The sequence below is a fragment of the Triticum dicoccoides genome, chromosome 7A (genome assembly GCF_002162155.2).
Source record: "Triticum dicoccoides isolate Atlit2015 ecotype Zavitan chromosome 7A, WEW_v2.0, whole genome shotgun sequence".
Taxonomy (NCBI): Eukaryota; Viridiplantae; Streptophyta; class Magnoliopsida; order Poales; family Poaceae; genus Triticum; species Triticum dicoccoides.
Window position 1 is genome coordinate 389,367,529 of NC_041392.1, and position 27,997 is coordinate 389,395,525.

The 27,997-nt window shown below is 46.5% G+C and overlaps 1 protein-coding gene across 3 annotated transcripts; it reads left to right on the forward strand.

Annotated features, from left to right (window-relative positions):
• Positions 1-1,392: 1,392 nt before the first annotated feature.
• On the forward strand, positions 1,393-5,747 carry LOC119329195 (cyclin-B1-2-like). 3 transcript variants are annotated; one of them, XR_005159340.1, is made up of 4 exons: positions 1,393-1,968; positions 2,065-2,165; positions 4,553-4,710; positions 5,319-5,747. XR_005159340.1 is itself a non-coding variant. In XM_037602199.1 (3 exons), exons 1-3 carry the CDS (start codon positions 1,840-1,842, stop codon positions 4,605-4,607), a joined length of 285 nt encoding a protein of 94 aa, XP_037458096.1. In that variant the 5' UTR covers positions 1,393-1,839; the 3' UTR covers positions 4,608-5,747. The 3 variants fall into 3 exon arrangements, 2 of the variants coding, with proteins under 2 accessions (XP_037458096.1, XP_037458097.1); XM_037602199.1 differs by having other exon boundaries at positions 4,553-5,747; XM_037602200.1 differs by lacking the exon at positions 4,553-4,710.
• The last annotated feature ends 22,250 nt before the right edge of the window (positions 5,748-27,997 follow it).

A 27,997-nucleotide genomic window follows, 5' to 3' on the forward strand; every position in this document is an offset into this window, starting at 1 on the left:
CACCTGAAGACTTCCCATGAGTGATCAGGCGAGGTCTGTGTGACCTTAGCTCAAGGAGAATACAATGAGTACTGTGTATCCTCAGGTTTAAATACCTAGCCGCTCCAACCAGACATACGACTGTCACATCAGTTGGAAATGGTCTACCAAATCATTGTCTTCACCAAGCTACTGGTTCTATTTCCTCAACTCTTTCATTTCCTCATTTTTGTGTAGAAGTACTTGATCATTACTGTTTGAAGACTTTGACTGAAGACTTTCTCAATTTCCTCAATCCTATTTCTTCAATCAGTTTGTCTTCAGCCTGCTTATCTTGTGTTTACGCTACTTGTACTCTGTGCTTGTTTTCATTTCATCATGATGACTGTGCTACTACTCTGTTATGCGTGCATCTGAGTACTTATTCCGCTGCTAAGTAGTTCTTTGCTTAGGAATTTCCTCATCCTGAAATTCCTCAGTGACGAATTTGTAAAAATCGCCTATTCACCCCCTCTAGTCGATATAACACACCTTTAGCTAATTATGATGGGATTCATGAGACACGGGAGAGACTGAGGTGGGCAATGATGCAACGAGTGGGGGCTCTCCGATTTAATCTAGACACACATATTTGAGGGAGAGAGTGGGATTCATGAGCCCATTTGGAGATTAAATCAGTGCTTCATGCGTCCAGTCGACTAATCAAACTTGATTCGTGAATCACATGACCAAAGGGTGGGGTCATGGGGAGTACATCACCTATTCTGTTCCAGATGCCTTGAAGGGAGATTGTGGGATTTGTGAGTCCATGGAACAAAGGTTGCAGACTGCTTAGCAGGATATAGTCGTATCATAGCATGACTATGTGGTTGGATCTAGGACCTTCATGTAAGAGAAAATCTTACCTCTAAATTATAACCGTGTTACTATGGAATAAAAATCCTATTAAACCTGTGAAAAAAGCCAAGTAGTTATGCTTTCCCTTAATATTTATATCCACATCAATGGTCATGTATATTCCACAAGATGTGATTTATCAGCCACATAATTCTTAGCTTTTGTTGCATCATATTTGCTGAACAGTGAATAAAATGACATATCTTCTAGATTAATTACTCAACAACTTTTGTTCCACTCTATTTATATAGTGGAAAATTAATCATCTATAGCAGTGCTATCGTGGTTTTAGCAAGTAAAGGTGCACACATTTTTTATTTTTACCCGTTGCAACGCACGGGCCTTTTTGCTATATCTATCCCTAATAATAATAAAACACGGATTGACTCCGTGGGTTCACCGTCACAATATACTTTTTTCTCATGTTATAATACGCTTTTATAATTTGTATGAACAAAATCGTAGTATAAACAAGGTGGTACTAATTTGGCTCGGGTGCTGCGTAGGCAGAGGAGATATGCGAGGAGGTTGGCGATCTACGCAGCAAGCGGCGGTAGCGGCAGGCTGAGACGGCATGCGGACGACCGCCAGGGGCGGCAGCTTGCGGTGGTCGGAGCACGAGAGGAGCAGAGAGCAGCGGCGCGTCTGCGAGGGAAGATGACGGCGCATCCATTGGAGGCGACCTCGGGGCAGAGGGCGTCCAGTGGATCCTGGCCCTGGAGGCGGTCTTGGAGTGCCGCCGGCTGAAGCACGTCAGGAGTGACGACGGCTCCATGGGAGGCGACCTCGGGGCAGAAGGGGCGAGGTACCGGTAGGCGGCGGTCTGGTGGTGGTTCGCCGGGCGGCAGGGTCGGTCGGGCACGTGGGGATCGAGCGCGTCCCCCCTGATGGCGTTGAGCATAGCGGCACACGACCCCAAGACAACAGAGAGAACAGAGAGAGGAAAAAAGCTCAGTAGCGGCGATGGCGAGCGGCGGCGGTTTGATGACGAAGAAGGAGCTCGGCGAGACCCACGACGTCCTCCGCTTTGGCGTCAACAACAGCGTCCATGGCGACCTCGCGCTAGCGCACCCCGTCCAGGCCACCATCAAGGTAAACCCTCCTCGATCCGCCCCCGTTCATTCCCCCAAACCCTAGCGCGTGCTGAATCAGAGTTTTTTTTTCTTTTTTTGGTGCGCGCGCGTGTAGGAGGCCAAGTTCTGGGATAAGAAGAAGAAGTTTGGGACCGAGGCCATCTACGGATCGACCTTCAACATCCGCAGGGATCTCGACACCCAGATCCTCTCCAGGTTGGTTCTCTCACTGCCCCCCTCCTGGAAATAGGTTTTGTCTAACTAAAGAGCCACCGGTATTAGATTTTTTTAGCGGTATGATCTGGGAGCTGCAGTTGTTGGGGTCGTCAATTCGACCTTACTTCTTTTGTTTTGTTGAGCAAATCAGGGCCCCTACCTTTAGATTATTACATCTAGAAGCGCACACGCTTAACGCTTGTGAATGAGAGTTTTACAAACCAGAGCACAGCAAGTGCATCCGGAGTGATTGATGCATTAGGGAGAGAGGGGGAGTTCAGTTTTGCCAAATTAATAGAGAGCCTTTCATCTTTTCCTGCCCTGTGCGCCCATATTTTGACCAAATTCACACATTGTTTCATGACTGGAGGTATATTAATGTCATCAGAGACCTTTCGATTCCTTGCAAGCCAAATGGACCAGAGAGTATATGGTTCGTTGTTTTTGTCTCACAGAGAAGCTTGTCACCCGTGTTAAAAATGCCAGCCGATTCTTTCACATCATCTAGCCTTATGCCCATAAGGCCCCATATATGTTTCATCCTGATGCACTTCAGAGTTAAATGTGCAAACGTTTCTTGGTCGTTGCATCCAAAGGGGCAGGTATCACTGTCGTCGAGTCCTTGCTTTTTAAGGAGCTCTCTGACTTTGATATGGTTTCTGATGAGCATCCAGGCAATTTTTTTCCTTTTTTGGTGACGAGCAGTCCCAAATACACCGATAAATGAGCTCAGTACATCCTCCAAAATTCATAAGCTGATGGGATTTCCTGACTGAAAATTCCACTGAGTGGTTCATTCTAAGAGCTCGTTTATCCAAGGATCCAACCTTGAGATAGACAGAACTGAGGAATTGAGCTAGAACCTTGAGTTCGCTGTTGGCCTGATCAGATGTAATATGCTGTGCGTGCACAGTCCATTCCCCACCTCTCCTGCAGTCAGCCACAGAGATGTTTGGTCTAAATCCTGAAAGAAGCTAGAAGAAAAATCATCTGGGCCTGGCTTTTATCTTGTGGAATATCTTTAGTCACTTCCCAAATCTCTAAGTAAAATGTGTAGGTAGGCTGGATAAATCAAATGAATTTGGATACAGCAGATTTAGATCGATAAAAGTGAAGTGGACATGACTGCAAGGTTTAAATTCAAACATATTTGAATTTAATTCAAATGGGTAACTAGGACTAGGTTCTAGAAAGTGCCCAAAAATGTTGAGATTTTTTGTGTGGAGCTTTGATAAATGCAGAAAGATTTGTGGGCAAGGATTTGGGGAATTTGAGATGGCTTTAATTTAAATAAGTCATCTTTAGTGCTGCTGGACTGTAACATTCAGACATACCATCGACCCTAAGGCTCTTTTTTTTAACAGAGTATGAGACGCTAATGCTCTTTTCGTGATTAATGATTGGTATACATTTCTTTTAGACTTTATTATCATGCTGGATTCTATGTTGTTGTGTATTTTGTTTGACGGGACAACTAGCATGTTCTTCGTAGTGAATTCATTATGGGACATTATGCTTATGTATAACAACAACAAAATTGAAAAAAGAAATACATTAATTTTGTTTCTCCCATTGCAACGCACGGGCATATGTGCTAGTATATACTATATATATATATATATATATATATATATATATATATAATAAAGTATAGATTGACTCTATCGGGTTCACCATCGCATTCTTTTTACACAAAGGTCCCTATACTTTTTAAGAATCAACCCACAGTCCGCATCATTACTATCTGTAAGTCAGCCTACCGCTTCGATTTCTTCCCTGTTCATCACATGCCCTCGCCTATCCCCACACATGATCTCCAATTTCAGACCGCCTGGTCGCCGCCGCCGGGTGCCGCTCTGCCCCAAGCACGTCTCCTACTCAGGCTTGCCCTCTTCACCCCCCTCTCCCATCGTCCCCAAATGGAAATGCCCCAAGCTCCCCTCGCCGGGCCGCTAACCACATGCGCCGCCCGCACGCGGCCACGTCTCGCCCGATTTTCCATTGCACATCTCCTACCTTGGGGTCCAGCGAGCGGTGCCGGCAGCCATGGCTAATTGCCACGGGTGTGGCCCATCCGAGCTCTGATTTAGGCAGGTCGACCGGGTGTCCTTCGGGGCTCGACAGTGGCGGGTGCGGCCAATCGGAGCTCCGGTTTAGGAAGGTCGACCAAGTCTCCTCCGGGGCTCGACGGTGGCGTGGCCAGCCCGGTGGAGACAGACGCATCCAGTCTCAGCTGCCACGCGATCGTCCCTCTATGTGTCGGCTACTGCTGCACCCCACACTCATATAATTAAGCCAACACTGGGAAATTGATATTTTCATTCAGAGTCAGACTAACCGCCTCTTCAATTCTGGTTGATTTGTGGTTTTGAGACTCACGCAAGCAGGTTATGCGCTCATGGAGGAGAACCTGCTGTTCCTGGGGGCCTGGAAAGCAGTTGACAACGCTACTACTTGTGACGAGCTGTGTACACAAGGGAAGAGACATATGACTCCAAATGTGCAAAGTCTGCAAGTCATCACGTGCCACTTCATATTTGAGAAAGTACAACTGAATTTGATAATTTGATTAAATGTAGTTATCATGCACCTCCTTTGGTTGAATCTAAATTCTGTTAGAAACATGGCAACCCACCTAAATATAACATCGATCTGTACAAACTGAGAGATGTTGTGTTTTTACATTTCTTATGTGGTCTGACCAAATTTGCTAGATGCATGCCTTCATACTTTAGTGATAAAATAGATATAATTAATAGATGTATTCATGTATGGTTGATTGGATTCTTGATGTCGACCCTATACATGTGCAGCTAATCTTGGATTCTAGGCATAGGGGCCGAGTTACCAATACCCGAAGAATGCTCTGTAGTTGCTTATATAGCTTTGGTTCTTTTCAAGATTTATTTGTACTATCCCGGAGTTCATTAATTTGTTTGCCAAATTAGGAGGCGCTTGGTTACAGTCTGAAAGACATTTACCATGTTTGTGTGTCTGGACAATTTCCCTGAAATTTTACATCCTTTGTACTGTCAATTCCTCTACTGCTTCAGAACCAATAATGGGATTTATTTATTTTGCTTTAAAGAGCTTTCTGCTTTGTAGTTTAGTTTGTTGTCTGCTGCTGACCCTGAGTATTTGCTTGCTGCACAGGTTGAGTTTGCATGTGAGACACTGGAGAGCCCCACTCTGCTCAACTTGAAGGTGCTGTTGCTGAACTTGTAAAGGTGCAACAAGAAGAGGAGGCTGCCTAGAATTGCTATATTGAAGCGGGATCTGCTGGAAGTTACCTTTGGCCATCCACTGATTTATTTGTTGGGAGGAAGGGCCCTTGCTGGAAGTGTGGAGGGAATCCCCATGGTGGCGGCACTCCTGGTTCAGGGTAGCTGAAATAGCCCGGGAACCACAACAACGACATTTACATCTACCAGACTGATCGAACTGCTGGAAGGAGTTGTTCTGGCTGCGTGCCCCTTTCTCCCTTTGTGTAACATCCCAAAATTCTAAATTTTGGAATGTTATATTAAATAATTAATTATGACTGTTTGTTTGATTGTTGTGTGAATGATGTTGTGAAATTGAGTGGAAATTGATTTTCTTTTGAAAGTTGAATGAGAGGGAATAAAAGGACTTTCCCAAAACTTTCATCTTGCATTTTTCTTGATCTCCATGAATTCAAAGTCATCTCATCACAAGACCCTAGAGTGAAGATAATATGACTTCTTCCATTTGAAGAAATAAAAAAGGGGTTGAAAATAATTTGAATTCCATTTGAAAAATTTCAAATTTAGAAACTTTAAGCAACTCAATGAGTTCATGGGGGAAGATGAAATGACTTCTTCAAATTCTAAGAAAGAGAGTTGTAAGTTTCAAAGGAATAATTTGAAGTCACTTTGAAGTTATTTGAATTTCCAAGTTTCAAATCCTCTTGGAAATTATTTAGTTTTAATTCAAATTATTTTTCTCCTAAAAATAAATAAATATAAATAAGGGTAAAATGATTCCCTTCAATGGAAAATTAGGAGAAAATAAGTTTGAAATAATTTTGCTATTTTAAAAATGATTTTTATTGATTTTAAAAGCAACAGTAGCACTGTTTGACTTTTATGAATTTTTATGGAATTTAGTTGAACTTGAGAAATAGTTCATCTTATTCTTGGTAATTTTCTGACTCCCCTACTCCTCGCGCATGCTTTGTCTTAGTTCGAGCCGGAACAACGCCTCGATCAACACCGACCTCGCCGGAGCGCCCGAAGCACAGGTGCTCTGCCGCCTTCGCCCCTCTCGACTCCGACGCCCCGAGGAACCCCGCCACCACCACCGAGCGCGTAGCGTCGCGCCGCATCTCCCCGTCGCCTTCCCTGCCGCCGAGGACCGCCGCAGCCGCCGCCCCACCGACGGATAGCCCCGCCGGAGCACGGAGCCCCGTCGTCCTCGCGCCGCCCATCCGGACGCCCCGAGGATCCCCGCCACCACCACCGCGACGCCCGCGCCATGCCGCACCCCTCCGTCCACTTCGCCACCGTCGAAGCCCGCCGAAACCGTCGCCCCATCGACGCCGAGGTCCTGGCCAACGCCGGCGCCGCTGCAGTTGCCCTCTGTGAGCCGCCCGGCCTCCTCGTTCTTTTCTAAGTCTAGGTTTTTTTTTGTGAACCGTTACACGAAAAAAATCACCGGTTTTATTTTTAAACCGGCCGGTTCACTTAGTTTAGCCGCGGTAGCCCGTTTTTCTTATATGTCGACCGTTCACCGGTTAAGCTCCGCAATGAATGGGTATGCACCAGTAGGAATTTGCCACGTGTCAGGGACCTGTTTGCGATAGTTTTCTTCACTGTTTAGTTCCTGTAATTAGCAGATTAGTCCCTAAACTTAGAATAGCCACAACTTTTTAACCGTAAGTCCAAATTCGACGAAACCAGCGGCAAACTGTTCGTCTCGAATAGCTTTATCCAGAGAACCAGCTTTGAAAACTTATGGCCAATTTCAAATTTGAATTTATTCAGGTCTGAATTCAAACTTTAACTGGCCATATCTCCTAAACCGTAGCTCCGATTGATGTGATTCTTTTTGCACCATGTCACCGTAGCCAAACCCTACCACTTGGACCATTGTCACATATTTTCACACACCTAGGATCTGTCCATGATAGTTTTATTACTATGCAAGTATGGACGATAGATCACATCACGGTTTTGCACCTTATGTCACTTATTGTTGGCACCTAGAATTATTTGCATGCAAGTTATGTGTGTTGGGTTTCCATTTGGTTTTCCGAGTCCTTTGTGTTGCATGTTATTGCTCTCTGGAATGATTGCCTATGTATGCTATTTTTACTTTGATGATAGACTGTCCAGAGTGCGAAGCCGAGTACTATCGATCTCTAGAATTCAACTATCAGTATCAAGGCAAGTTCACATTTGACCATACTTTTAATTACCTATGTTTTTTATCTGCACTTAGTCCATTATAGTAGGAATGCATGGTAGGAAAATTTATGCAGGTTGGCTATGTTTTTACCTAGTAGTTCATTGAGGTAGGTTTGAACCATATACCTTTGTCACCACCGCTTAAGTTTAATTTTGCCTCGCCAATGTAGACGTGGATTGGGAAGTGTTCATTGTGAGAGAAGAGTGACAAAGTAGTAAGTAGGACCAAGATAACTTAATGAACTACCTGGGCGGAGGTTTGGTTTGAATGGTGGCGAAGTACAGTGGGAGCATGCATGGGAAATCCATGGTGGTGCACCACTAGTGGTCCGTCCGCCCAGGCTCAAAGAGATCAATCTTATTCTCATGTCTAGAAGCTTACGTGTGCAGCCACAAGCCAATATGGGTTCTGGCTTAGTTGAGTAGTTAGTGTGACCCCTTCCGGGAGGGGCTAGCAGATGTAGAATGAGTAGGTGTACCGGCCTATCCATGGATTAAGGGGAAATACTTTCGAAAGACTATGTTTCGGTCATCCTGTTCTCAAACACTAGGCAGTGCGAGAATTTCAAGGGAGGCGATCGAGTCTTGTGGGGAAAAGTGCGCAAACCTCTGCAGAGTGTTAAAACCTAATCAATTAGCCGTGTCCCTGGTTACGGACAACTTGAGCATCTAGTAGTGGAAATGCTGGGAGATCTCATCACTCTTAATTAAATAGTTGGGTTTTAAATGAAACTTTGGGAATGGATTGAGTTGGGTTTACCAACTCATCCTATGCTATACAATAGTGGTAGAATAATATCTTTTATTCTAGGAAAAAACAAGCTTTATGCAAAAAACTAAACTTAGAGCTTTCCACCAGCCAAATTGCATGTACAAATAGGTTCATTATTCTTATGATGTGACTTGCCAGTACATTCAATGTACTGACCTACAGGGCTGCAACGTCTTATGTTGCAGGAATTTTCTACGATGAGTAAGAGTTACATTGTAGGGTTACGGTCTACACTCAACTTGCCGTTGGTGTTGATGGACTCCACTCCCGTATGTTTGTTTCTGCTGAGACTTATGAGGTATATATCAGTTTTACATTATTTATACATGTGATTGCACTTTCATATATACATTGATGTACTGTGTGTGCCAGCATACCGATCCAGGGATGGCATGGATACACAGAGGCTTGGTCGTTTGAGGTCGGGTCGCTACAGAGAGTGGAAATGCTGGGAGATCTCATCACTCTTAATTAAACAGTTGGGTTTTAAATGAAACTTTGTGAATGGATTGAGTTGGGTTTACCAACTCATCCTCTGCTATACAGTAGTGGTAGAATAATATCTTTTATTCTAGGGAAAACTAGCTTTATACAAAAAACTAAACTTAGAGCTTTCCACCAGCCAAATTGCATGTACAAATAGGTTCATTATTTTTATGATGTGACTTGCCAGTACATTCAATGTACTGACCTACATGGCTGCAACATCTTATGTTGCAGGATTTTTCTACGACGAGTAGGAGTTACGTTGTAGGGTTACGGTCTACACTCAACTTGCCGTTGGCGTTGATGGACTCCACACCCTTATGTTTGTTTCCGCTGAGACTTATGAGGTATATATCAGTTTTACGTTATTTATACATGTGATTGCACTTTGATATATACATTGATGTACTGTGTGTGCCAGCATACCGATCCAGGGATGACACGAATACACAGAGGCTTGGCCGTTTGAGGTCGGGTCGCTATAGAGAGTGGAAATGCTGCGAGATCTCATCACTCTTAATTAAACAGTTGGGTTTTAAATGAAACTTTGGGAATGGATTGAGTTGGGTTTACCAACTCATCCTATGCTATACAATAGTGGTAGAATAATATCTTTTATTCTAGGGAAAAACTAGCTTTATGCAAAAACTAAACTTAGAGCTTTCCACCAGCCAAATTGCATGTACAAATAGGTTCATTATTCTTATGATGTGACTTGCCAGTACATTCAATGTACTGACCTACAGGGCTGCAACGTCTTATGTTGCAGGAATTTTTTACGACGAGTAAGAGTTACGTTGTAGGGTTACGGTCTACACTCAACTTACCGTTGGCGTTGATGGACTCCACACCCTTATGTTTGTTTCCGCTGAGACTTATGAGGTATATATCAGTTTTACGTTATTTATACATGTGATTGCACTTTGATATATACATTAATGTACTGTGTGTGCCAGCATACCGATCTAGGGATGGCACGGATACACAGAGGCTTGGCCGTTTGAGGTCGGGTCGCTACAGAGATGGTATCAGAGCACATGTTGACTGTAGGACGTGACCTTAGAAACTAGAAAGCCTTTAGGAAAGGATTTCTCTAAAACTTAATTTTCAAAAAGATCCTTTACCTCTTTTTTTTCCTGAGCTTTATCAAATCTTTTCTTTTATCTCAAATAGTTAGACAATACCCCTTTTACCTTTAACCACGCGGAGGATCAACTGATGAGACCACTCTGAGAAGGGCAAGATACCAGACTTCACCATACACTAGAAGAGTTGAAACTACAATAGTCGAAGCCTTCGAAGAATTGAAGAATTTGAAGACACTGACGAATTCCATGATTTATATGACCTTTAGAGGACTAAACCCTTGTTGAGTACTCACGTTAGATGCGATGATTTGTGAGTTGTCATATTTTGTGTGTGTTTGTGTGTGTGTTTTTTGACAGCAAAAAAACCATTTTCGAAACTATATTGTTTGTATTGTGTGTATCTCTCTCTATCTCTCTTATCTCATCCCAAAACCCTTGGACCCAATAAATGATGAATGAAGATGGACTTGTATTCTCTGAACCGATCACTCAGTTGGAGGCAGAGCTGTGGATTCAAAACATGGAGAATCACTTCAGGAGCAATTTGCTTGCAAGGAAGTATGAGGTTCAATACGCTCTTCGGTACTTTACAAAAAGTGTTGCAACCTGGCGGAAATGCATCAGGCCATACAAGGATGTAACGGAGCAAAAACTTGGGAGGAATTCAAGATGACTCTACCGAGGTCTCGTCTTATTCAGAAGCCCTATGGCAATAAAATGAAGAAACCTTGTGCATGCAAGATTTGTGGTGAGATAGGACATACCCATGAAGAACACAAGCATGGATGCCCTCATTGTGAAGGAAATCACCAAGCTGAAGAATGTCCAACCATGAAGGTTACTTGTTTCTTGTGTGAAGGAATTACACACTACCCTGCCTAGTGTCATATTTATCCCAAGGTACAAGAAATTACCAAGCAGCAGAAGGAAGTAGTGAAAGAAGCCCTCGGGGAAAGTTTAAGAAAACCGGTGATGAAAGAAGATGTTGACGACCCTGATGGAGAAAGCCTAAACAGATTTTACTCCAATGCTTGCTATTCATGTGGAGAAGGACATTTTTCACAGTATTGCACGAAGGAAAGCCAAGAGTATCTGGGAAACTTCTCGACGGAAGAAGTGGAGTTTGATCGATAAGAGATAGAGGAATTGATCGAAACGAAGAAGTCGAGGAAGAGAAAGAGCATGTATCCCTAGAACAACCCAATTTCTGCAGAAAAGGACCTGAGTCAAATCACTTGTTACAGGCGCAAGGATTTAGGTCATTACGCTAGCAAATGCCTAGCAAGGAAGCCAAGAACCCAAGGAGCCAAGATAACCACCAGGAAGCCCCTGGATTCGTCTGAAGTCATTTGTTTATGCTGCACAGGAGTAGGACATTTTGCCAGAGAATGTTCAGACCCGAGGAGAGCTTGAGTAGAGTAGTTGAGATCTTGATATTGGAATAAAGCATGTAATAAAGTTGGAACACACTTTTATTTTCATTGGGGATGTTGAGTTGAGTTGTGAAATGGAAATTGTAATAGCTCATGGAGCAATAAAAGTTGAGGTGTTTGGAATCTCATATGAAATGTTATGAGTTGTTTGTTGATTGTGAGTGCCTCTCTCACTATGTTACTCAGACTTAAACCTTGAACCCATGGACAAGCTGACTCCAAACCTTTCCCCGAAAAATAACCACATTTCACCCAAGGAAATACATACAATATCCTGAGTACCCATTCTATCTTATACCTGTAGATGAAAACCCTTTACGAGTCTTTTCTCAAGGGCTCGGAAATGATCATGACCGTGACTAGTGATCAGGATTACCCGAAGATCCTGAAGGACATGATGAAGCATATTCATCTTGAAGGAAATGCAGTTTACAAGGGTTATCCTTTCATGGAGAAGGGAGTTGAACTTTGGTATGTGGAGGTACACCTCCACCGTGTGAAGGGAGTTTGCCCAAAGACTATGGGTCAACACCTTTTCATTTCTCGAGTACCATGAGCAACATTCTTTGATTCTATTCGTGAAGCTGCCATGGAAGCCATACATCGGATTGGAGAAATACTAGAAGCAAGACTCCGTCACACTCAGGAATACTTGAGGGAGGTGTGTGCAGAGATGAAGCTCATGGCCACCACGATGAAGCAAAACATCGATGATCTGAAGGATCACATCGCAAATTCTAGTGGGACTGAAGCATCTTCAAGTAGGGCAAAATAATAAAGATGGAAGTAATGCTTGACCATGCCAAACTATGTGGGTGGCAGCTTTTGTAATAGAGTACTTTTGAAATTTGAGTTTTGAGTAGTGGTTAAGGTGTAATAAAGGATTTGATATGAAGAGAATATGAATTATGGATGAACCAGTGCATTTTTGGCGATACTTGTTTGTGTGAACACTTGACCAATGGAAAAGAAAATGTATTCCACAGAGTGGAGTTTGGACAAATGAGTTGGAGTTTTGTTTTAGTTATGATGGTTACCCAAGAGTATGAAGGAATGAAGTACTATTGGATTTAAAGGAGATATAATGTTGGAATATGGAACAATAGTAACTCCAAGGATGAGTTAAAAATATACAAGTGTTGAAGTGGGTCCATAACCCACATGACCCATGATTTGAAAAAGGAACAAGCACAACCTTGTTGCAGGAAGAATTATAGTAGAAGCTGTGATTTCATCAGCAGACGTTTCATAGGAGGTTATGTAAACCCAAGAGTTTTGAAGAAACGATAGAGGTTTTGTTTGGCGTGCAGAACCAATTGATTTACCTGAACCCAGATCATGGAGAAGAGAAGTTCTGCAATGCTTGTGAGGATGCCCAAGTGTTAGAATACGTGATTCACTATCTGCGTATGTGGTGATGATTCAAGTACGAGATGGATTGGCCCCCATACCGGAGACTTCTATCATGAGATATCTTATGTTGATGGAAAATCAGAGAGCCTTAAAAACTTAGAAGAGTGTCGACACGACAAACCAAAAGCCTTAGAACGACAGGACGATGAAAACCATGTACAGGCAACCGTTGCAAATCGTAGGTTATACGGTGAGATTTAACCCAGACCCATTTCCTGCAGGAGAAACCAAAAAAATTGTCGACCACCATGAGGTTTTCGATAGTTGTTTAGCATTGACACCAGACCTGTCAAGTCTCAGAAGGATCCTATTTTGATGCAAGGACTCCTGATTTTGAGGAAAAGGCCATGCCCTTACCAGAAGAGCAAAAGTGAAGGAGTTATCTCGGAGAATATGAGAAGACTGACACCGTCAACGCAAAGGATGGAGTACACGAGTTTTGTTGGAACCGTGACCATGCTTCTAAGGGTGGTAGCACCCCATACCTCTTGGGTTGATTAATGGATTTCCAAGAAGACCCCCAAACCTAACCTTTTTTCTAGCCACTCCGAATCTCCAGGACGAGATTCATTAAGGGTGGTAGTTTGTAACACCCCAAAATTCTAAATTTTGGAATGTTATATAAATAATTAATTACGACTGTTTATTTGATTGTTGTGTGAATGATGGTGTGAAATTGAGTGGAAATTGATTTTTTTTGAAAGTTGAATGAGAGGGAATAAAAGGACTTTCCTAAAACTTCCATCTTGCATTTTTCTTGATCTCCATGAATTCAAAGTCATCTCATCACAAGACCCTAGAGTGAAGATAATATGACTTCTTCCATTTGAAGAAATAAAAAAGGGGGTTGAAAATGATTTGAATTCCATTTAAAAAATTTCAAATTTAGAAACTTTAAGCAACTCAATGAGTTCATGAGGGAAGCTAAAATGACTTCTTCAAATTCTAAGAAAGAGAGTTGGAAGTTTCAAAGGAATAATTTGAAGTCACTTTGAAGTTATTTGAATTTCCAAGTTTCAAATCCTCTTGGAAATTATTTAGTTTTAATTCAAACTATTTTTCTCCTAAAAATAAATAAATGGAAATAAGGGTAAAATGATTCCCTTCAATGGAAAATTAGGAGAAAATAAGTTTGAAATCATTTTGCTATTAAAAAAAATGATTTTTATTGATTTTAAAAGCAACAGTAGCACTGTTTGACTTTTATGAAATTTAGTTAAACTTGAGAAATAGTTCATCTTATTCTTGGTAATTTTTTGAACATTTCTGTATATAATATGCCTATGTAATTTTTTATTTACTTTATTCTACATCAGTTTTCCTTTGTGTTTTTCTAAAAGAAAAAAAACGCACACACGCACCGCCTGGACCGGAACGCTGTTCGGCCCAGAGGCACACGAGCCGGCCCGCTCCGCCTTTCGGCCCACAGCCTGCCCCGCGCCCGAGCGCCCTTTGCGTCAGTCGACCGCCAGCACCTCCCCCTCCCTCACCTCCCACCGCTGCCGCCGACTAGCAGGGCCCATCCCCGGGTCGCCCCCAACCTCCCGCCGTGCCGCTCGAAACAAGCTCGCGCCTGTGCCGCCCGCAACTGCTGGCCGCTCCGCTCAGGATAGAGCTTATCCCCTCACCACCGGAGCACCAGACTGCGCCTACAAATGCCCCCGACTCCCTTCTGTCGATCCCGCCGTCTCGCATCTACCCACGCCGCTTGTAGCCGCCTCCTCGTCGTTTTGCATCTCACCGGAGCCAAGGTCTTGCTTTGTCTTAGTTCGAGCCGGAACAACGCCTCGATCGATACTGACCTCGCCGGAGCGCCCGGAGCACAGGAGCTCTGCCGCCTTCGCCCCTCTCGACTCCGACGCCCCGAGGAACCCCTCCACCACCACCGAGCGCGTCGCGTCGCGCCGCATCTCCACGTCGCCTTCCCTGCTGCCGAGGACCGCCGCAGCCGCCGCCCCACCGACGGATAGCCCCACCGGAGCACGGAGCCCCGTCGTCCTCGCGCCGCCCATCCGGACGCCCCGAGGATCCCCGCCACCACCACCGCGACGCCCGCGCCACGCCGCACCCCTCCGTCCACTTCGCCACCATCGAAGCCCGCCGGAACTGTCGCCCCGTCGACGCCGAGGTCCTGGCCAACGCCGGCGCTGCCGCAGTTGCCCTCTGTGAGCCGCCCCGCCTCCTCGTTCTTTTCTAAGTCTAGGTTTTTTTGTGAACCGTTACACGAAAAAAACACCGTTTTTTAAACCAGTCGGTTCACTTAGTTTAGCCGCGGTAGCCCGTTTTTCTTATATGTCGACCGTTCGCTGGTTAAGCTCCGCAACGAATGGGTATGCACCAGTAGGAATTTGCCACGTGTCAGGGACCTGTTTGCGATAGTTTTCTTCACTGTTTAGTCCATGTAATTAGCAGATTAGTCCCTAAACTTAGAATAGCCACAACTTTTTAACCGTAAGTCCAAATTCGACGAAACTAGTGGCAAAATGTTCGTCTCGAATAGCTTTAACCAAAGAACCAGCTTCGAAAACTTTTGGCCAATTTCAAATTTGAATTTATTCAGGTTTGAATTCAAATTTCAACTGGCCATATCTCCTAAACCGTAGCTCCGATTGATGTGATTCTTTTTGCACCATGTCACCGTAGCCAAACCCTACCACTTGGACCATTGTCACATATTTTCACACACCTAGGATCTGTCCATGATAGTTTTATTACTATGCAAGTATGCACGATAGATCACATCACGGTTTTGCACCTTATGTCACTTATTGTTGGCACCTAGATTTATTTGCATGCAAGTTATGTGTGTTGGGTTTCCATTTGGTTTTTCGAGTCCTTTGTGTTGCATGTTATTGCTCTCTGGAATGATTGCTTATGTATGCTATTTTACTTTGACGATAGACTGTTCGAAGTGCGAAGCCGAGTACTACCGATCTCTACAATTCAACTATCAGTATCAAGGCAAGTTCACATTTGACCATACTTTTAATTACCTATGTTTTTTTATCTGCACTTAGTCCGTTGTAGTAGGAATGCATGGTAGGGAAATTTATGTAGGTTGGCTATGTTTTTACCTAGTAGTTCATTGAGGTAGGTTTGAACCATATACCTTTGTCACCACCGCTTAAGTTTAATTTTGCCTCGCCAATGTAGACGTGGATTGGGAAGTGTTCATTGTGAGAGAAGAGTGACAAAGTAGTAAGTAGGACCAAGATAACTTAATGAACTACCTGGGCGGAGGTTTGGTTTGAATGGTGGTGAAGTATAGTGGGAGCATGCATGGGAAATCCATGGTGGTGCACCACTAGTGGTCCGTCTGCCCAGGCTCAAAGAGATCAATTATATTCTCATGTCTAGAAGCTTATGTGTGCAGCCACAAGCCAATATGGGCTCTGGCTTAGTTGAGCAGTTAGTGTGACCCCTTCCGGGATGGGCTAGCAGATGTAGAATGAGTAGGTGTACCGGCCTACCCATGGGTTAAGGGGAAATACTTTTGAAAGACTATGTTTTGGTCATCCTGTTATCAAACACCAGGCAGTGCGAGAATTTCAAGGGAGGCGATCAAGTCTTGTGGGGAAAAGTGCGCAAACCTCTACAGAGTGTTAAAACCTAATCGATTAGTCGTGTCCCCGGTTACGGACAACTTGAGCATCTAGTAGTGGAAATGCTGGGAGATCTCATCACTCTTAATTAAACAGTTGGGTTTTAAATGAAACTTTGGGAATGGATTGAGTTGGGTTTACCAACTCATCCTATGCTATACACTAGTGGTAGAATAATATCTTTTATTCTAGGGAAAAACTAGCTTTATGCAAAAAACTAAACTTAGAGCTTTCCACCAGCCAAATTGCATGTACAAATAGGTTCATTATTCTTATGATGTGACTTGCCAGTACATTCAATGTACTGACCTACAGGGCTGCAACATCTTATGTTGCAGGAATTTTCTATGACGAGTAAGAGTTACATTGTAGGGTTACGTTCTACACTCAACTTGCCGTTGGCGTTGATGGACTCCATACCCTTATGTTTGTTTCCGCTGAGACTTATGAGGTATATATATCAGTTTTACGTTATTTATACATGTGATTGCACTTTGATATATACATTGATGTACTGTGTGTGCCAGCATACCGATCCAGGGATGGGACGGATACACAGAGGCTTGGCCGTTTGAGGTCGGGTCACTACACTTTGCCTTTTCAAAACCTGTTGGGAGCTTAAAGTTTCAAGCCATCACAAGTATGCATCCTTGCCTCCTGCAAATTGATCTGCTCTTAGGAGGACTTGACGTGACATGCGTGTAATATATATGACTAAGAAGCTCAAGTTAGTTCAATCATGTTTGGCCTAAAAGGCCATCATATATATTGTCTTCTAAGTTTTATATGCAGGATTAACCTGCTCCAATTTTTGCATATGTTCTCCTTATTATCAATTTGCATGGATGCAGTGCTGGAGCCTTTGGTTTATTTGCAACTGGAATTCGGGACACTGCTACATATAGTCCATGTTGGAAATATATTCTCAAGGTATGAAACATTTTTTTATTACTTGAGATGGAATTTGGAAATTAGTCATACAAAGAAACGTTATATCAGTGTCTCGTTATTTGTTTCTGTATACCTAATTAAACCTTAGCAATTCACTAAGTTGCATAAATATAGAAACCCAAAGTAGATATTTATAGCTGGTGATGATGAGAAGTCATCTACTATCATTCTATGAGAATAGCCTACAACAAGTAGCTCCGCGTCCTATTCGTATTGTAGCTGGTACAACATACAAATTGAATGTAGGTCGTAGTATCAATTGTTGAAAGTGTAAATATGTGTTTTGTATGCATAACTAGATTAATTAACAGCCATAATAAAACTTCATTTTTAGCTCATTTTTTGCATGGACTGCAAAAAATCACAATTCACATATGTGTACAAGCATCCATAACCACACATCCACACTTTTGTTTGTGCATTCTGTTTCATAGCCTGAATGAATGTGCCATACCAACAAATGTGTGACTGATAGCAGACTCGGAAGCATCTTGAAGAGCCTTGGTGAGCTCGGATGATTGGGCCAAAGCCTTCTCCTCCAAGGTCTCGCATTTGCGGATGGCATCCTTCAGCTCCTGCTTGACCTCGGCCACCCAAGCTTCGTGTTGATTGCGGGCAGCTTGCTCGGTCTTCAGTTCCGCAGCCGCTTTGTCAGCGGTTGCCTTATTCGCCTCCACCTATTTCTTGGCCTGGGCAAGAGAGCCTTTGAGGGTCTCGACCTCGGCTGCGCTAGCTGCGATCATAATCAAAGCATTCAAAGAGTTAACCTCTAAACTCACATATCACTTCTGATATACAAATAAGTTATTAACATTATACGCATACCTCGTGTCTCGTCGAACCGCTTGTTAACGCGGTCGATCTCTTCATCAGCCACTTGAAGCTTCTGATTAAGTTCAAAAACTTTTGCGGCCTGGGCGGTTGCTGCCAACAGGGAAGCATGTTACAATAACAAAGCAACATGTTAGCTCTCCCGAATACTATGTGGATCCTCTGTTCGGTTTCTTTTAAAAACCGGACAGAGCCTCAGGGGCTATTTGTTGGAAATATGCCCTAGAGGCAATAATAAATTGGTTATTATTATATTTCCTTGTTCATGATAATCGTTTATTATCCATGCTAGAATTGTATTGATAGGAAACTCAGATACATGTGTGGATACATAGACAACACCATGTCCCTAGTAAGCCTCTAGTTGACTGGCTCGTTGATCAATAGATGGTTACGGTTTCCTGACCATGGACATTGGATGTCATTGATAACGGGATCACATCATTAGGAGAATGATGTGATGGACAAGACCCAATCCTAAGCCTAGCACAAAGATCGTGTAGTTCGTATGCTAAAGCTTTTCTAATGTCAAGTATCATTTCCTTAGACCATGAGATTGTGCAACTCCCGGATACCGTAGGAATCCTTTGGGTGTGCCAAACGTCACAACGTAACTGGGTGGCTATAAAGGTACACTACAGGTATCTCCGAAAGTGTCTGTTGGGTTGGCACGAATCGAGACTGGGATTTGTCACTCCGTGTAAATGGAGAAGTATCTCTGGGCCCACTCGGTAGGACATCATCATAATGTGCACAATGTGACCAAGGAGTTGATCACGGGATGATGTGTTACGGAACGAGTAAAGAGACTTGTCGGTAACGAGATTGAACAAGGTATCGGGATACCGACGATCGAATCTCGGGCAAGTATCGTACCACTACACAAAGGGAATTGTATACGGGATTGATTGAATCCTTGACATCGTGGTTCATCCGATGAGATCATCGTGGAACATGTGGGAGCCAACATGGGTATCCAGATCCCGCTGTTGGTTATTGGCCAGAGAGTTATCTCGGCCATGTCTGCATGACTCCCGAACCCATAGGGTCTACACACTTAAGGTTCGATGACGCTAGGGTTATAGGGAATAGATATACGTGGTTACCGAATGTTGTTCGGAGTCCCGGATGAGATCCGGACGTCACGAGGAGTTCCGGAATGGTCCGGAGGTAAAGATTAATATATAGGAAGTATGATTTTGGCCACCGGAAGTGTTCCGGGCATCACCGGTAGTGTACCGGGACCACCGGAGGGGTCCGGGGGTCCACCAAGTGGGGCCACCAGCCCCGGAGGCCTACATGGGCCAATAGTGGGAAGGGACCAGCCCCTAAGTGGGATGGGGCACCTCCCCACCAATGCCCATGCGCCTAAGGGGAAGAGGGGGCAAACCCTAAGGGCAGATGGGCCTTAAGGCCCATGCCTGGTGCGCCTCCCTCTCCCCCTCCACTTGGCCGCCACCCTAGATGGGATTGGGGCTGGCCGCCGCCCCTAGGGTGGAACCCTAGGTGGGGCGCACCCCTCCCTCTCCCCTATATATACTTGAGGACTTGGGGCTGCCTACAGATGAGTTCCTCTCCTTCTTGGCGCAGCCCTACCCCTCTCCCTCCTCGTCTCTTGCGGTGCTTGGCGAAGCCCTGCTGGAGTACCACGCTCCTCCACCACCACCACGCCGTCGTGCTGCTGCTGGATGGAGTCTTCCCCAACCTCTCCTTCTCCCCTTGCTGGATCAAGGCGTAGGAGACGTCACCGGGCTGTACGTGTGTTGAACACGGAGGTGCCGTCCGTTTGGCACTAGGATCATCGGTGATTTGGATCACGACGAGTACGACTCCGTCAACCCCGTTCTCTTGAACACTTCCGCATAGCGATCTACAAGGGTATGTAGATGCACTCTCCTTCCCTCGTTGGTAGACTTCTCCATAGATTGAACTTGGTGATGCGTAGAAAATTTTGAATTTCTGCTACGTTCCCCAACACTATTGTCTATGTACAGGTATATTCCTCTATATGAAAAGTTTTTTAGAGCATTACGTGACATACCTCAAAGCCTGTCAAAAGGCTGGTAAAGGCTTCGTTCAGTCCGCTCTAAGCAGACTGAACCTTCTCCACCACCACACCCATCAGGGTGCGGTGCTTCGCCATGATGGAAGCACGTTGCAGTGCTTCCTCCAGAGCGCCGGGCGCCTTCGGATTAGTGGAGGTCACTGACGGAGATGATGCTCCTCCCCCCTCTTTCAAAGGGGGCTGCTCGCCTGATCTCGGAGTCGTGTTGGTCTCCGGGACGATGTTCAGCTGGGGCCCGGGTTGTTGGGGCTCCTCGTCGTCGGTTGTCATGGGGGCTGTCCCTCGTCTTCGGTGAACGAGGTATTAACCTCGGATGCCTTCTCGACTACCTTTCTCGCCCCCTCGCTTGGAGAGGTCCTTCGGGACGACACTTCGGCGTCCTCCATGGGGGTAGGCGAGGGGGCTCGCGGCGGCGTGTCACTCTCTGCCATTTCGGGTGGCAGAGAGTTCCCCTCCGATATTGGAGTTTGTGGGAGCTCGCATGGAGGGCTGAAAAGCAAAATAACAAAATAATTTATATAATGTAAATAGGAAGACCGAAGATAAACAATAGAGTTCTGAATACTTACGGTTCGGCTAGGGGCTTCACCCTGGGAGGTCTCTTGGGGACTAGTTCAGACTCTGAGTCTGAACTATCCGAGAGGACCACCTTCCCTTTCTTGGGCGCCTCCCCCTCCGGGTCCTCAGATGCCGCCCTTTTCTTCTCCCTCCCCTTGCGTGGGGAGTCGCTCTCCACCTCCTCCTCCTCTTCTTCCTCATCTCCCTCGTGGGAAGAGAGGGCTTTTGTCTCTCCGGACACCGTGTCCGAAGGACCTTTGTGGCGGGGACCGCCCTTGGCCTCCTTGCCCTTCTTCTTCTTGGCCTTCTTCTCCAGCGCCTGATAAGGCACCGGGACCAGCATTTCTGTTAGCTGGGGTGTAGCTGGGTCTTTGGGCAGCAGAGCAGGATAGTTGATCCGCTCCGCCTTTACCGTCCAGCCCTGTACGGAAGACATGCAACACATTATATCTAACTTATCTGATCGAATAGGTCTTTGGAAATATTATGCTTACCGGTGAGGCCGGGTTCTTGCTATCGAGTCTGATGTCTTTGGTCTTCATAGGCCAACTTTTCTGGGCCTTGAAGAGCTGCTTTCATATGTCTTCGTGCGTGATGCTGAAGAAGCGCTTCAAGGTCCGTGGCTCCTCTAGATTGAACTCACACATGCGGGAGGCCCGGAGTTGGCAGGGAAGAATGCAGCGGAAGAGCATCACCTGAATCATATTTGTGAGTCCGGTGTTCGAACCCAACATGTTGGAGATGCGTTTCTGCAGCATCTGCACCTCTGGTTGGGACCCCCAATCAAGGCCCTTAGAGATCCATGAGGTAAGTCTCGTGGGGGGGTCCGGATCTGAAATCAGGCATGGCCGCCCAGTTGGTGTCGCGAGGTTCGGTGATGTAGAACCACTCCTGCTGCCACACCTTGACCGTCTCCAGGACAACCCCGTTGGGCCAGATGACATTGGGAAGCTTGCTCACCATGGTCCCACCGCAGTTCGCGTGCTGTCCGTCGACCACCTTCGGCTTCAGATTGAAGACCTTGAGCCATAGGCCGAAGTGTGGGGGGATGCGGAGAAGAGCCACACACACGACAATGAATGCCGATATGTGGAGGAAGTAATTTGGGGCTAGATCATGGAAATCTAGCCCTTAATAGAACACGAGGCCTCGGACGAAGGGGTGGAGGGGAAACCCTAGCCCTCGGAGGAAATGAGGAATGAACACAACTCTCTCGCCGACCTCCGGAGTGGGGATAACATGATCTTTGTCAGGGAGCCTATGCGTGATATCTGCGGACAAATAGCCCGCGCTCCGGAGCTCCCTGATGTCCTTCTTGGTGACGGAGGAGGTCTCCCACTTGCCCTTGGAGCCGGATCCAGCCATTGCTGGGGAGGGTGGCAGTGGTGTGAAAGATTGGAGTTTTTGGGCGCTCGAGCTTGAAGATGGGAAGACAGAGGCTAGAGGAAGGCATGGGAAAAAAGAGAAGGGATTTTTACCCTCTTATAGGCAGCGAAAATACAAAACGCCCCTCCTCTCAAGCCGTAAACCTCACCTGTTCCCAACAAGATGGTGCGTTAAGGCACGGTTGGGTTACCCAAACGATCTTGATGAGAATCCCGTAATGGGCGGGCACGATATCTGTTTTGACAAGACGTACCAATAGAGGCTAAGCCTCGAAACACGAAACGGGAGGTGTGAAAACGGTTCAAAATGTTGAAGGGTCAAGTGTGACGCTTCACCGAAAAAGTTGTCAGTAACAGACACTGTTCCCGTTTTTGATGTTTTGCCTTCATGGCTAAGGGTTGTATTGATTGTGCAGAGCCGGACACAGCTTCTTTATACAGGAAGCTGATGTGATGCCCCGAGTCCGATGCTCCAAGTGTCTTCCAGTTATTCGCCGTCATTGCCATGTCATTTGCTTGCGTGTTACATGTTGCCATGTCATCATCTGCATTTCATCTCAAGTCATCATGTGGATCTCATTTGCATTCGTGTTCCTCTCTTGCATCCGGTCATTTTTCTCTATTGTCCATTTCAGTATCCGACACTCTCACACGCACCAGTCGCACCTCCCAGATCTTGTTTTGTGAGCGGGAGAAAAACATTCTCGGAATGGGCCGAGAGTTGACGAGTGGTCTTGGTACATCACTGGTAGACCGCCTGTCAAATTTAGTTCCATTTAGAGGTCATTTGATGCCCCAACGGTTAACTAGGTTAACCGAAGCCCTCCTTCTCTTTGCAGCCCAGAACCCCTCCACAATAGCCCACAAGCCCATCTAAACCCCCACCATGCTCTTAGCCGTTGGATCACGACCATGTGGGCGAAAACTGCACCTCAATAGCCCTTTCCTAGCTCCCAGAATCTATATAAAGGCACCCCCTCCATTTTCGGACAAAACCCTAGCTTCCTCCTCCTCCCGCTGCCGGACGTGTCCGCGGACGGCTGGACGCGTCCAGCCGCCGCCCCAAGCCAATCAGGGCGCGACACGTCACCCTGTCATCCCTCTCTCTCCTTCCCATCGCGCCAGGCCCGCCCGGCCCGGATCGGGCCAGTGTGAGCCCATCCCGCCGCCGCCGCCGCCGCCTCGCACCGGTCCGCTGCCGAACCCCGCCGCCGCCGCGCGTCACCACCGCCGCCAACTCCGCCTTCGCTATCGCGCGCCGCCTTGCCGCCCCACGCCGCCGCCCGTTCCGCCTTCGCCGCCACGCGCCGCCATCGCCACCCACAACGCCACCACCGGAAGCCGTGCTGCCACCGCCACGGCATGCCGCCCTGCGCGCCCTCATGCCGGTGACCTGTGCCGCTGCTTCGCCGCGCTTCACCGCCCGCCAAGCTCGCCACTGCCCCTCGCCTCCACCGCGCCGTCCTCCTCCGCGTCGCGCTCGCCGGAGCTCGCCGGCGTCGGATCCGGGGAGTGGACCAGATCCACCACTCCCCCAAACCAAACACCACGCCCCGTCCCCGGATCCCTCCGTCCCGGAATCTCCCCGTCCCGTTTCACGAGGTGAAATTTCCACCAAGTCCCGGGTCTGGAATGTTATCTGTGCATCTTGTGATGGGCATAACTTTGTGCATGTTAATCCTATGATGATGTTCTTTATATAGAATTGTTCATCTCTTGATGCTCTACACGCTAGTGTAATTTGCATTCATGTTACTGATCATCTTGATGCCTTAATCGTCATTGCAAAAGTGCTAAATGTTATAACCTGCTGGAAGTTACCATAACTTGGTGATTTTTCTTTTTCATAACATTTTCTGTGTCTATCTTTTGAGCATCATGTCAACATGTTTTAGGAGCCTATTCATGCCATCTCTATAGTGGTGCAATCCATGTATTTGTATGTGCCCTATGGTGACTAGCACAAGCATGCAAAGTAGGCTAGTTGCTGTTGCTGATTTCAGTGACTGATTTCTGCCAAGTCTGAATCTGCTACATTATGTTGCCATGTTAATTTGATGCTACTAGTGAATCTATGCATAATCTGGATATTCCTAGTAAGGATGTTTCGTAGATCTTGTTATGCTCTATCCATCCATGCCCTTGTTTTCATTTATGGCCTGTTGTAGCTTGTCATTACCATGCTCTCAAATTGCTAATTAATGTTTCTTTCAGTCTGCTAATAGTAAGTTCAGTTTTTTCATGTGAATAGCTAGTGTTCTATGCATCTTATGACCTTGTTTTGGACATGAGTAGTTGCACAAATATGTCTTATTGCTGTTGATTATATTCACCTGCCATGATATGCTTTATGTTGAGTTAACCAAGCTTGCAAACATGTCTACTTGTCACTGTTTCTGCCATGTTCACTAAATTCCACTAAGTCTGTGAATCTGGAATCATTTGCATCCTTGCCATGATGTTTTGAGCATGTTCTAATGCTTTCTAGTAGTAGCTCAGTGTTCATGTTTTGTGGTGCTCTACTTGTACATACTTGCCATGCCCTTTGATGCCACGAAATGTTCCTGTAGCATATACTTTTGTTATCTCAAAGTGTGCATCGTGAATCTATTTTCAGCCTTCTGTTTTTTCACCAAGTCTCAGAATCTGTTATGACTTGGTTACTTCCTTGATGATTTCCATTGATATAGAGGTTATATTGTTGGGGATATTACTATCAGTATGACCCGCCCAGGAGGGGCCGGGTCAGCCCCAATGGCGGGTTACATAAGAAGCCCAGTGAACATTCAAGATGATAGTTTATTAAACCTTATAGAAGGCCCAAAGGCCTGAGGGCGGCTTAAGGCCCGATATTGTAAACCGCCGTATGTAAGGAAAGACTTGTAAAGAAAGGCATATAAAGGAAGTCACCGAGCCGGACACGATTATGAGCTGGCCGGGACCCTGTAGGCCACCAGGCGTCAACCCATGTATATAAGGGGACGACCTGGTGGCGGCTTAGGGCAAGTAACAACAAGTCGATAACCAAGCCGGCGAGTTGAGCCTCTTGGTGATCGAAACCCTAGCAATCCCAATCCCAACTAGACGTAGGCTTTTACCTTCATCGTAAGGGGCCGAACTAATATAAAGCCCTCTCGTGTCCTTTGTCCCGATTAACCCCTTTAAGCTTCCTAGTGCGATGGCCCTACGACTAAGTCCTTGCTCTAGGACATCTGCCGTGACAATTCCACGACAGTTGGCGCCCACCGTGGGCCCAGCGCATGGTGGATTTGAGTTCTTGAAGGGCAACTTCGAAGGGTTCAAGGGATACGCTGTGGGTTGGATGACCAAGAGTCATCGCGACAAGCTCTACATCGACGACGAAGGCTGGGGCCCCGAGGCCGGCTCAATTGAGTACGGATACCGGGTCCCCTTCAGTGGAATTCATGTCTTCATCGGCCAGATCGGAGAGTCAGGTCCTGAGCCGGACGTCCACACCAACCTCATCGAAACGGCTCGGCGCGTGAGGACCACCTGTGTTCAATCTGCCGTGAAGCATGCCTTTGTAGGCTGCGTCCACGGCGGTGAATACTCTAAAGGATCGGTGGAGGGCGGTGAGACGACCGTCTGTTCTGACACTGCATCATCAACGGGCGAGACAGACTCTTTGTACCAGCTGCAGGACGACATGCTCAGGGGCTGTTCCGATGGCAGCAGTATTCCGGACCCTCTTGAGCTGCCGAATTGGGCCGGAGTCTTCATGGCAGGGACATAGCCCGGGCAGAACTCTACAGCAGCGGCGGCAACAACCACCAGGTCGGCTGCAGCCGGGTCAGGAGACCCCGCGCGCCCCCCGGCTCAGATCTTGATGGACCTCATGGATAAACTAACGACTCTGTTGACTGCCGTGGTAGAGCAGGCGGATAAAGCCCAGCATGACGCAGAGGTGGCACGCGTACATGAAGAGATGGTGCAAGATAAGGAAATCTAGCCGCAGAGGAAGTCAGGATGGCAGCAGAGCGGGCGGCTTTGGACGTGCGTGCTCAAAAGCTTCAAGCGGAGACCTTCTGGCTCTTGGTGGATCTGAACGCATCGAACAAGGTCATGAGGAGGAGGCATCAGAAAAACCAATCACGTCTGCCTCTGACGCTCGATCCTAGGAATCTTTTTCACACACCCGGAGCCGGGGGAAGTAACCCGCCGGAGGCAACCCGGATTACAACACCCGGCGCACTGGTCCAGCCGCGCACCATGGATCCACCTCGTATAATTACCGCTCCGCCTCATTATGTCCCAACACCGCCGGGTCACTTCTCCAACCCTTTGGAAAACCTCATCACAGCATCGGCTCGTCTGGCGGCTCTTCCGATGGAAGGTGACTCACCGACGACAATTGAAACACGGACGGTAAGAGAACTTCAAACAGCTCTGGCGCAGCAGGATGCATACTCCTACAGTCGAGACATGATCCATTCAACTCCCCGCCCAAGCCGGAGCCCGAGTTACAGTAGGCATATGGAATCCGCAGATATGTCAAGCAATGCTCAATGCCACAACCGGCCATACAAGCATGAGCCAGTGCGGGCTGGAGCCCTTAACTTGGCGGATCAGGAGAGGATTCGTCAAGAGGCGAAACGAGCAGTTCAAATGGCAGCAGATCAGGCGGCTCATCAAACTTTTCCAGCTTATCCAGCAACCTTGGTCGAGGCAGGAGTGGCCACAAGAACCGAGGCATTCCTTGCTTGGTGCCGGCCATACATAATGAGCGTTTGCCAAAGGACTTTAAGGGTCCTCGTAAGGTGCCTAATTACACAGCTGACTTATAGCCCGGGGCTTGGATTGAGAGTTATAAGATGGCTATGGAGTTATTGGAGGTCAGCGATGCAGCAATGGCCAAGTATTTCACTATGATGTTAGATGGAACAGCTCGTACTTGGTTGAAGGGATTGCCAACCAATTCTATCGGCTCATGGGCGGAGTTGAAGGCCTGGTTCATCCAAAACTTTAAATACACATGTAAGCAGCCTATGTCGATTGTGGACCTGACCAATTGCAAGCAAGAGGATGGTGAATCCACAACCCATTGGGTGTGCTGGGTCAAAGAGATAATACATTCATCTGATAAGATGGATGCCGGCTCAGCAGTCTTAATGTTGGAGAAAAATTGCCGTTTTGAACCTCTGAAGCAGAAGCTGGGGTGGCTCAAGTGTGACTGTAATGACATGGGAACGTTGATGGCGGCTCTCGTCAAGTATGCTGATTCTGATACTACCAAGGACCCGGTGTCTGACAAAGAAAAGGCAACAAAGGGAAAGAAGAACGGCAACAGCAAGGGTCACCAGCATAACCCGACGAATCAATGAGGTAATAAACGTAAGGCTGATGAGTTTGTTGCTAACAACAATGCACATGGCGGAAATCAACGGCGCAAGGGCAGACAACCCCCTCGATCGGGCGGGTCAGGTCCCACCCTTGAGCAACTATTGAATGAGACTTGTCCAAAGCACGACACCCGGGAGAAGCCAGCCACCCACCTATGGAAAGATTGTACGATCATGAAGGCGTTTAAAAATTCAAACGCATTTGATGGAGGTCACGACCCAGGTGGCGGCTCAAGTGGAGGCGGTTTCCAAGGCCTGGGTGCCGGCTTAGGTGGAGGAGGATTCCACGGTCAGGGCCATCCTGGTAACCAAGGAGGGTATAATCCACAACCCGGCCAAGGTAATCAGCAGCAGTCCGGATACCAGAGCAACCCGAAGCAGCTGAATAGTGGGCAGTACCATGTATTCACCACTAGCTTATGTAAGAGAGACCAGAAACTTCACAAGAGGGCCGTCAATGCC